This window comes from Vanacampus margaritifer, chromosome 9, assembly GCF_051991255.1.
Source record: "Vanacampus margaritifer isolate UIUO_Vmar chromosome 9, RoL_Vmar_1.0, whole genome shotgun sequence".
Lineage (NCBI taxonomy): Eukaryota > Metazoa > Chordata > Actinopteri > Syngnathiformes > Syngnathidae > Vanacampus > Vanacampus margaritifer.
Window position 1 is genome coordinate 14,529,796 of NC_135440.1, and position 10,709 is coordinate 14,540,504.

The 10,709-nt window shown below is 39.2% G+C and overlaps 1 protein-coding gene across 2 annotated transcripts in view; it reads left to right on the plus strand.

Annotated features, from left to right (window-relative positions):
* Positions 1-10,695, plus strand: part of fhod3b (formin homology 2 domain containing 3b) — a 98,160-nt gene extending 87,465 nt beyond the window's left edge. For both annotated transcript variants that reach the window (XM_077575221.1, XM_077575222.1), the window contains 8 exons: positions 91-273; positions 1,031-1,150; positions 3,023-3,184; positions 4,432-4,622; positions 4,702-4,894; positions 7,534-7,720; positions 9,095-9,259; positions 9,497-10,695. In XM_077575221.1, the coding sequence (XP_077431347.1) occupies positions 91-273; positions 1,031-1,150; positions 3,023-3,184; positions 4,432-4,622; positions 4,702-4,894; positions 7,534-7,720; positions 9,095-9,259; positions 9,497-9,579 (1,284 nt within the window). In that variant the 3' untranslated portion in view covers positions 9,580-10,695. The remainder of the gene's footprint in view (positions 1-90; positions 274-1,030; positions 1,151-3,022; positions 3,185-4,431; positions 4,623-4,701; positions 4,895-7,533; positions 7,721-9,094; positions 9,260-9,496) is intronic.
* The last annotated feature ends 14 nt before the right edge of the window (positions 10,696-10,709 follow it).

Consider the following 10,709-nt stretch of genomic DNA (forward strand, 5'->3'; position numbering starts at 1 on the left):
CGATGAGGACTTGATAAACGACCACCCCCCCCTCCCCCCGCCCCCCTGGAACTCTACGTCCCCCTCTCTTGTCATCTCATCTCCCCTTAGAAAATCCTGACCATGATCCCCACGGAGGAAGAGAAGCAGAGGATCCAAGAGGCTCAGCTGCTCAATCCCGAAATTCCCCTGGGCAGCGCTGAGCAGTTCCTCCTCATCCTCTCCTCCATCAGCGAGCTGTCGGCCCGCCTGCAGCTGTGGGCCTTCAAGATGGACTACGAGCTTATTGAGAAGGTCGGCGCCTGCGCTCGCTTTAATCGCATGCACGTGCATCCGTGAAAGTAGAAGCAGCAAATGAAGTTCAGCAGTTTGCGTTCTCAACTCACGTGCTACTCTCGAGCTACGCTACTCTATACTGACACTGACAACCTACTTTGTCACCATATGTCATTGGCATAGGTGACTAAAGATACATGAACTCATTCACTGCCATTGACGGCTATAGACGTCAAAAATTTATTTGAACTATTTCTATTAGTTTCACATTTTTTTTCCACTTTTGTTAGCGAGAGTATGAAAACCTAGAAAAAATGTATTGTACATATAGAACAGATATAAAATTTGTGATTAATCTTGAGTTTAAATAATTAAGTAATCAAACAAAAGAGAAAATATTAAAAATTTAGAGGCGTCAGACGATTAAATTTTTTTATTGTAATTAATCGCATGACTTCAATAGTTAACTCACGATTAATCACAAATTTTATATCTGGTCTAAATTTACAATAATTTTTTTCTAGGTTTTCATACTCTTGTTAACAAAAGTGGAAACAAATGTGGAACATAAAAATAGTTCAAATGAATTTTTGACGACTATAGCCGTCAATAGCAGTGAATGAGTTAACGGAAGTCTAAATTAGAATGACTGTTAAATACCTCCGAAGATTTTACAGGTCTTCCTAATGGGGCAACAAAGCAGGAGAATGGTTTAAAAAGAAAACATTTAAGTGTATTTGTAATAGTGAATGACAATGAGCTCTTGTGTTTCTAGGAAGTCGCGGAGCCCCTGCAGGATCTTAAAGAAGGGATGGACCAACTGGAAAAAAACACAACCCTTCGCTACATCTTGACCACACTGTTAGCCATTGGCAATTTCCTTAATGGCACTAATGTGAGTAAACCTCAAATTTTAATGTGCTCATTGTCACTTTGTGGCCTAACTTTGGGTTACATGTGATTTTCCTTATTATCCTTAAACTGGAAGTCAACCTTAAACATTGCTTGGCAATAAATAATATGTTATATGTGACCTCACTAGTCTGAACATGACATTCTGATTAACTCATTCACTGCCATTGACGGCGACAAACGTCAAAAATTCATTTGAACTATTTCTATTAGTATAAAAAAAAAAATCCCACTTTTCTTAACAAGAGTATGAAAACCTAGGAAAAAAATTACATTTAGAACAGATATAAAATTTGTGATTAATCATGAGTTAACTACTGAAGTCATGCAATTAATCACAATAAAAAAAAAATTAATCGCCTGACGCGATTTAAAAAAGACAAGATTATTAAAAATTCGGGGCGTCAGGCAATTCAAATTTGGAATCGTAATTGAATCACATGACTTCACTAGTTAACTCAAGATTAATCACACATTTTATATCTGTTCTAAATGTACAGTAAAAAAATTCTAGGTTTTCATACTCTTGTTAACAAGGGTGGAAAAAAAATGTTAAACTAATAGAAATAGTTCAAATTAATTTTTGACATCTCTAGCCGTCAATGGCAATGAATGAGTTAATATTGCAGTTGTGGAATGAGTTAATATTGCATTTGTGGAATATGAGTTATGCAGCAAAAATTTTTATCCATCTCAGGGGTCGGCCATTTAACCACTTGCTGTCGACTGAAGATGACATCACAGCTGCTCAGGGCTCATTCAACGACCAATCTCACCTTTTTTCTGAAGCTGAGCTGTAGTTGGTTGCTACCTAAGACCTGAGCAACTGTGATGTCATTTTCACTCGACAGCAAGTGGCAAAATGGCTGCCTTCTGATATTGATCGAAATTGTTGGAATTTGCTGCTTAACTCATGTTCCGTGAACATAAATTTAACACAGCAATGAGATTTTATTTTTTTGTTGACATCAATAGTGCAACATTAAAACTGATGGTAAGACCAACACGATGACGTAGTGGTTAGCATATGAAAAGTTCTGTGTTACCTGCTCCAAATACATGATTTTTGTGTTAAACGAAGATACTAAAGTGCACAACCCTGTCTTAGAGTTTAAATCCCCACATACAATTTACTGTACTGTATTATTATTATTTATTTTTTTATTTTATTGAACCATAAAAACACGGAGCGATTATCAACAACGAAGAAACAGATGGCCACAAAGAAGAGAAAACAGGAAAGTAGGGATATTTTCAGAAGCTGCCCCACATGCAGTATCGGCACTTTCCTAATATTGTGACTGACATCCTTTCAAAGCAACACCGGACAGTGTGTGAGAAAGCTCTTTCTGAGAAGAAATAAATATTTGAGGGATTGTGTATTTTCTGGTGTCGTGTGTGAGGAACATACATCTGAATGTGCTGTTGTGAATGAGTGTATGAGGGACAAACACGCAAGGGGAAAGTACAAGTCATGGACATCAAAAAAGGCAGTTCCCATAAATAACGTCTGGAATTTTTGTTTTCAATTTGACATTTAAAGCTGGCAGAGGAACAAAGGAGGTTGTGTTTGCGTCTTTCATGCTATGTGCTGGCTTGAAATCCACTGAGGCCGGCGTGGCAATCTGCCCGCCTGCAAGTAGATTGTGGTTCGTGATAATCACAACCTAATGAAGCTACATATCTTCTTGGCACGCTTTGAGAGCCGCTCTGTGTCTTTTCCAGAGAGGAAATGCTCTGCAATTTGGTGCTCTTGTTGGGCCTTTTGATTGCTTCTGTCAGAATGTGTCCCCCCCGACACCCCCCTCCTCCCTTTTCTCCTTTTTAAGTGTGCTTGTGTTTGCTTGCTCTCCAGGCCAAAGGCTTTGAGCTGAGTTACCTCGAAAAAGTCCCTGAGGTGAAGGACACGGTTCATAAGCAGTCCCTGCTGCACCACACCTGTGCCATCGTGGTGGAGAAGTTTCCAGACAGTTCCGACCTCTACTCCGAGATTGGAGCCGTCACCCGTCTAACCAAGGTGAGAATTCAGCGGTGGACCCTCACAAGTCAAATGCTATATATAGTCGGGCTGAAATTTGAACCCCCCCCCCCCCCCCCCCCCCCACAAAAAAAATTGTTTTTTAATCGGAATTAATCATAAGATTTCAATAATTAACTCCATTTTCAAAACGCATCCATATTCCTCACAAGGGTCGCAGGGGTTGCTGGAGCCTATCCCAGCTGTTTTCGAGCAGTAGGCGGCGTACACCCTGAACTTGTCGCCAACCAATCGCAGAGCACATGAACTAATTAACTTGTGATTATTCGCAAATTAATCACACATTTTACAATGTACAATAAAAAACAATTCCCAAGTTTTTCATACTCTTGTTAATTACCGTAACTCTTTTACTGCCAAACGTTATCCAAAAAAACAACCCCGACAGTGCCAGCCGGCAAACGGAATATTGTGTGTTATGACTACATAAACATGTTTCTTCCTTATTCCGTTCTTTAGTAATCACCATTTGAAATTGGGTAATTTGAGTGACATCTCGCGAAAATGGATCATTCTCGTCATCCTTGAAAATTTCCTAAAATCCGCCATGTTTTCATGTAATTTGATACTACCCGGGAGCCCATTGAAAAGAAATACAACGCGGCCATCTGCTGGCCATAGTTAGTGGGTGTTTTGGGATTTTCCAACCCCAATGACAAAGCAGCACTGCACAAGATGTTGTTGACGTTATTGGCGGTATAAAGTGGGCGTGTCCTTAACGTCAATGAACATTTTTGACGACATAAGAGTGGTGGAAAAATATGTGAACCTATTTGTATTAAGTTAATAGTTACTTGAAGTTAAAAAGATGTACTGTAAAAAGGAGTGTGAATCACTGATTTGTCTTGTGGCCATTTTTCTTTTACTAGAGGGCATTAGCGTTTCATGTTGGACTAGTTGGTGCTCTTTAATTTTCAAAATGAAGCAACTTGTGGAATTGAGCACATTTTTAAATTGTAAATTATAACTTGAGTAATAGTGCCTCCTTTGCACAACATTGTATGCCTTTATTTTGTTAAGTTTTATACGGATGCACATTGTCGTTAGTGATGCAGTTTTCCTGCAAACGAACCAGAAATACCTTTGATGTGTTACGCAATTTAATTGCTGAATTAAATAACGCCTCACGTCTAATGCAATTTTCAAGGGTCAGCTGTATGTGCTTGTCAAATGTCTTGAGAGAGAGAGATACAGGTACACCATTACGTGTATTTTTTTTTTTCCAGGTGGACTTTGACCAACTTCAAGACAATCTGGCTCAGATGGAGCGAAGGTGCAAAGCATCATGGGATCACCTCAAGGTCATCGCCAAACACGAGATGAAACCGGCGTTGAAACAAAAAATGTCCGACTTCCTCAAAGACTGCGCGGAGAGGATCATCATTCTGAAGATCGTACACAAGAGGATCATCAACAGGTATGCACTGATTTCACCTGTTGCCATTTTTTGTTGTTGCTGGTTTAGTCTTTGATGTGTGTTTGATGTTCTCCTGCAGGTTTCACGCCTTCCTGTTGTTCCTGGGCCATCCCATATACGGCGTCCGCGACGTCAGCATTCATCGCTTTAGCAAGATCCTCAGTGAGTTTGCACTGGAGTACCGCACAACCAGAGAACGTGTGCTACAGCAGAAACAAAAGAGGGCCAATCATCGTGAGAGGAACAAGACCAGAGGAAAATTAATAACAGATGTGAGTGGACATCGGTCACTTTTACTTTATCCCTCATCCATTTGTTTCCTTTGAACTGTCTCCACTCTCATCAAGCTGCTGGTTGATGCATACCAATGGCGTGTTGTGCAATTGGCTACTGGACTTAATCCAACTCCTAAAACTCCCAATATCACCCTGCAATTAGGCATAGGCCTTTTACCAGTTTGGCAGTTTTTACCATGGTTTTAAAAAGTCAAGGTTTTCAAGAGCAGCTATGCTAAGTCGAAAACGATGCTTACATAGATGCCTTTCGATTAGTGTGCTCTGTCCTAAAAAAAACAACAACAACAAAACATGCCATTTTGTACTAGTTAGCCCCATTGGCAACATGAGTAGCCCACGGATCTGTCAAAATAGCAGTGACGTGCTAAGAAGTATTAAAACAGAAGAATAGAATAGAACAGAATGCCTTTTGTCATTTTACAGCGGGTATGCAGTATAAGATAATGATAATAAAATAAAATAATATAAAATAGCATTTTCTTATTTTTTTATTAATTTGAAGTTAAAATGGTACACATTTATTAATATACTAAATATTTGATATTTTGTTTAAAATATAATAGTGTAAAAAAATACATTTTAGGGCTGAAATTTAACACTGATAGCAATATTTTTGTTCATTGTTATCCATCCTATCTATTATATCATAACATAGAAATCATCTATCTATCTATCTCTCTCTATATATATCTCTCTATCTCTATCTAATATCAGCCCATGCTTACTTGCAATTATGAAAACCATCAATAACACAAAAATACAATATAACAAAATGCAACTGTCCCACATTTGTCATCTCGAGATGTTCAGAATCATTATTTATTAACATGACAAAAAAAAATGTTTAATTGAATGAAATACATCGTATTCACTATAAATGCTGATTTATGTGTGCAGCTTTCTGCAGACACATTTTACAAGTCAAACTTGGAAAATGATGACATCATCAAGCGGCAGCTCACTCTCCTCAGCTGGCCCTCAAAGGGCAAATTTCAAATCTGTTTTTCAGCTTCTAGTTGAAGTTACATCAGCCAACACTACAGCCTACAGATTCTGAAGGCCCTCAAGGTAGCACATAGAGGCTGAAACCTGCACCGCTAATATACAACTCAAAGCAACAACAAAAAAAAAACACTATGAAATGAAGGGCCTATCGGAAATTAACATATACAATTGAATGGCCAAAATGTTAGAATTAAGGTTGAAAATGTAGGTCAGTGCTTCTGACAGTATTTAGGCTGGCAGACAAAGAAAGACCTTGCTGACACATTTGTGATGACATCAGCAAGGTCCTCACATGTACACGTTACTGTAACAACAATCAGTCAGTTGCCGTCCCGTCCACTCCGATTGCGTTGCTTCAAAAGGCTTGAATAGGCCGCAGCAAACACCTCGCACCATGATCACAATCCCTTCAAGCAAAAGTCTGAGAATGTCTGGAAAGGGGCCCCAATACAAACGTGAGGCGTTCCTGTACAAGGAATAACAAGCCCGTGTACATTTATGGTGTTCAAACGGGTCCTCATTGAGATCCAATGCAAGAACTGCTTTCTGCCTTCTTAAAATAAAAATGTTGTACAGTATATTTAACTCATTCACTCCCAGCCTTTTTCACTGAAACAATCCCTTTCCCGGCTGTTTTACTAGATTTTGACTCATTTTGCAAGCTCACAGAATATTGTGTTTTATTGCAATAAAAATATGGAACCTGCCAAAAGTAAGATTAGTCTCTTTTTTCATCAAGAAAAAAAGTATATTTCTATCTTTTTCCGTTTTACAGCAATTAGCATTAGAATATAGCTAATTTTCATCATTATTCACAAATCTATTTAGAAATGTGAGTAAAAGCGCTTTTTTTCCAACATGCCCTAGTTGATCTCTTTTGCTCTGCTGCCACCTGCTGGCTGTTTGTGTATTAACTACCATTTCTTCAACCGTTCTTTGCAGTTTAGAGGCTGCATCAAAGCCTTCTGTGTGCTTGAGCATAAAAAACGTATAAATACGTCTTTGGGAAACTTAAAACATTTAAAATGCAACGTATTTATAGGTTTTGGGGAGCAAATGAGTTACGAGTCAAACCTCGCCATCCCAGTATATTCTCATACTGCTTTTAACAGCCAGAGAAAATCAAAACTCTCTCTCGTAACTCTCCGTTTGGATTAAACGCTTCCACTCACTGTGTTTGACCGCTCCCTCCCTCCCTTCTCTCATGTCTGTAGAGTGACGGCGAAGGTGACAGCGAGGTAGGGTCGCTGCTGCTTTATTTGCCTGCTATCGGCCACATGAGAAACCTTTTGCAGTGACTAACATTCAAGACTTGAACTTGATTGACAGCAAGTGCACGCACATGCAGTAGTCATGCAGTTAAAGGAAATACTTGTTGGTTTTGCAGTGTTGACACTAACGCTTCGAGGGAAATTGAATAATATAATAAGCATTTTTTTGGTAAGCGTGTTTATAGTTTGTTATTAATGAAGTTATTGTAGAGTGCTGACTGTCAATATAAGAAATTGTTGACTCATCAAGCCCGAAAAGTGCTGTGTCATAAGCGGTCTGACCAAAGCGCGGCAGCATTGATCCGTCGATTCTCACCTTGTTCGCCCCTTTCCCTGCAGAGTGGTAAATTTGGCGGCGCTTATCCCGACACGCCCGAGAGGCAGCCTCAGGGCATCCAGTACGCCGAGGACGCCGCCGAGCACGAGAACATGAAGGCCGTGCTCAAGGGCGGCGTGCAAAGCGGAGACGGCGAGACGTCCACGGTGCCGGGCCTCCGCACTCGCACCCGCGCCGGCGGCACCAGAGGTGACTATATTACATACGATAACAGAACAGGAAGCCTGGCGGGCCGCCTTTCAGCGCCCCGCGGTTTTTATAGACCAGGGCTCAGCAAGCTTTCCTGTCAAAAGAGCTATTTTAGGCCCAAAAAAATAACCACAAATGTGTCTGGAGCCGCAAAGCATTGGAAGATGAAAGAGCTAATTGAACGTAACAAAAAAATGCAACATCCTTTGACATTAATTTTTTTCTACCTTTCGTCTTCAGTTTGTGGATTTTTTTTGTTTGTAATTTTTCATACTTTGGCAATTTTATGGACATATTATGGTCATTTTATGCCTCTCCTCTTACTATTTTGGGCATTTTATGGCTCTTTTTCTTCTGTCTTTATTTGCCAGCAAATTTCTGATATTCCTGGGAATTTTGGGGATTTTTTTTTAACCACTAAATATCTAACAAAAAATTGGGCAAAAAAGGCAATTTTCTCCCTTTCTTTTGTTACCTTTTTAAACATTTTCTTTTCTGCTTTTTTTTTTCAATTCTCTGACATTTTTGGAAATTTAATGGACATTTTATGGTAAATTTCTGCTTTTTCCTCATCCTCGTATGATCACTTTTTGGACCTTTTTAATAATTTTTTTTAAAAACTTAAATCTTTTTCTGACAACTTAAAAATTCATTTTCATACATTTCTAAAAATGTTGCCAATTTTATGGACATTTTCTGCCTCTCTTCCTATTTTAGGTATTTTATGGCTTTATTTTTTCTGTCTTAATTTGCCAGCAAATTTCTGACATTCTCGGCTATTTTTGGGACTTTTTTTTTAACCATAAAATGTCAACAACAAAAAACTGGGGATTTTTTTTCCCCGTTTTGGACATTTTATAGTGTTTGCTGTTGGACGATTTCTTTTATATTTTATATTTTTTCTGACATGTTTGGCAATTCCAAAAATATTAGATGGTAATTTTCTGCCTTTCTTATGTTTATACACATTTTAGGTTACCTTTTTGAACATTTGCTTTTATGCTTTTTATTTCAATTCTCTGACATTTTTGGCAATTTCATAGAAATTTGATGGGAAATTTCTGCTTTTTCTCATCCTTTTTGGACATTTTTAGGTATTTTTTTAAAAGCTTCATAGGTATTTTTCTGACAACTTAATATAATAAGTAATATTTAATTATTCTTTTTGTATCTAAATTATTAATTAATTTGAAGTAAATTTTATCTAAAAAATACAAATACATATGTAAAAAAAAATTCTACCAATTTTTTTAGCAATCCACTGGGAGCCAAATGTGGCTCGAGAGCCGCAGGTTGCAGACCCCTGTTCTAGCCAAGCTTGTTCCTCCAAACGTCATCCCCGTCTGTCATCCTCATCAGCTTTTGTGTTTGCAGCGCACGTGCCGCCGTGGTGCATCGCCAACGACGACGCCATCGCCTGCACGGACGACACCGCTGATGAGATCATGGAGCGAATCGTACGCTCGGCCACTCAGGGGCCGGCGGGGCCCAGGACGCAACCTCGTGAGAGGCGGCGCTCCAGAGTCAATCGCAAATCACGTGAGTCGGTTCTGAAGTTCACGCAAACTTGGGTTGCTACACGTACATACTTTGGTTATTGTTTTGCTATATTAGTGATTCTCAAAGATAACTATAATTAAAACAATCCTATAATGGTATTACATTTAGAAATAAAAAAATATGTTGAAGAGTTAAGAAATCGAAATGAACCAATTTCAAGTCATTTTTCAATTTGCAACATCTGATAACGCCCGCTTTGTTTTCTGCTTTGTGAAGTGAGGAGGACTCTGAAGAGCGGTTTGACATCGGAGGAGGCCAACGTCCTGGGCTTGTCCGGCGCTTCCGACGTGCAGGTGTGAACAGGATTCGAGGACGCGCTGTCCCAACATGGACGACTTGTTTGATGACGCAGATTGTGACCTCTGAGCTTGGCTTAAGGCAGCAGATCCCTCCTGCACTCCTGCAGCGCTTGATCTCTTTAGCACCTCTGCGTGTTCCAAAGATGTCAACATTTACTACTGTGCTACTTTCGTGTCCAGAAGGCGAGCCTCTGGCGATCAATAGAATGTGAAACATTTCACAAAAAGATAAGCAGTAGCACATCATGCCCGATTAAATCAAGCAGATTGAGGGAGTCAAATAGACTGTTGTCCCAGCTTGCACATTTCAGTGCCTTTCTAAGACGCTTATTTATTCAAGAGAGATTTTCAGGGACGTCCAATCCGATGAGGACTGAGCATCAGCTGGAAACGGCGTTCGATCGATTCATAGTGAAGCCACGTTGTATTTATTAGGACAACTTTTCCCCGTCGCCTTACGTGTCAGTTCATGTGAACTGTAAAGTGAAAAACAGACATCTCCTTCGACTGGCAGCACTGGAGAATCTGTTACAAGCACTCCGCTTTCAAATGAATGTGAAAATCACCATTTAACTTATATTTCTAAAGTGATGTGAAAAAGGAAGGTATTTTTAATAAACAAATGTAAGCCAGTTTATCTTCTGTGCTATAAATCCAGAACATCCTCCAACATTTGCAAGTCCCAGTTTGCCATTTAGAACGGGAGCAAAGCCATTGAGAATTGATCACAATGAAGAAAACACCAGCAGTAGATTTTAGTCATCTCTGTTCAGCACCTTAGATTGCAAGTGTAGCATCTAACTTCCTCCTTATGGCATTTTTTTTTTTAACTAAGCAGACAGATGTGTAAAGTCAGTGATGCAAAATGTCTTTTTGCTCCATTTGTAGAATAGTGTATCATAGAGTAAAAGCAGTATTATATATGTAATTTAAAGCTTTGAAATGAGTCAGTTTTGCAAGTGACTGTTTAAAATGAATTCTGGTCGTGTGCTCTGGACACTTGACTGCTTTGATGACATTGCACTAGTCAACTACACACAAGACACAAGCAAGGCTTCTTCACATGCAGCCTTGCAACATTGTCACCATTTCAAATAAAACGCTTGTGAAAACTTCTGTCAGATTTGTCT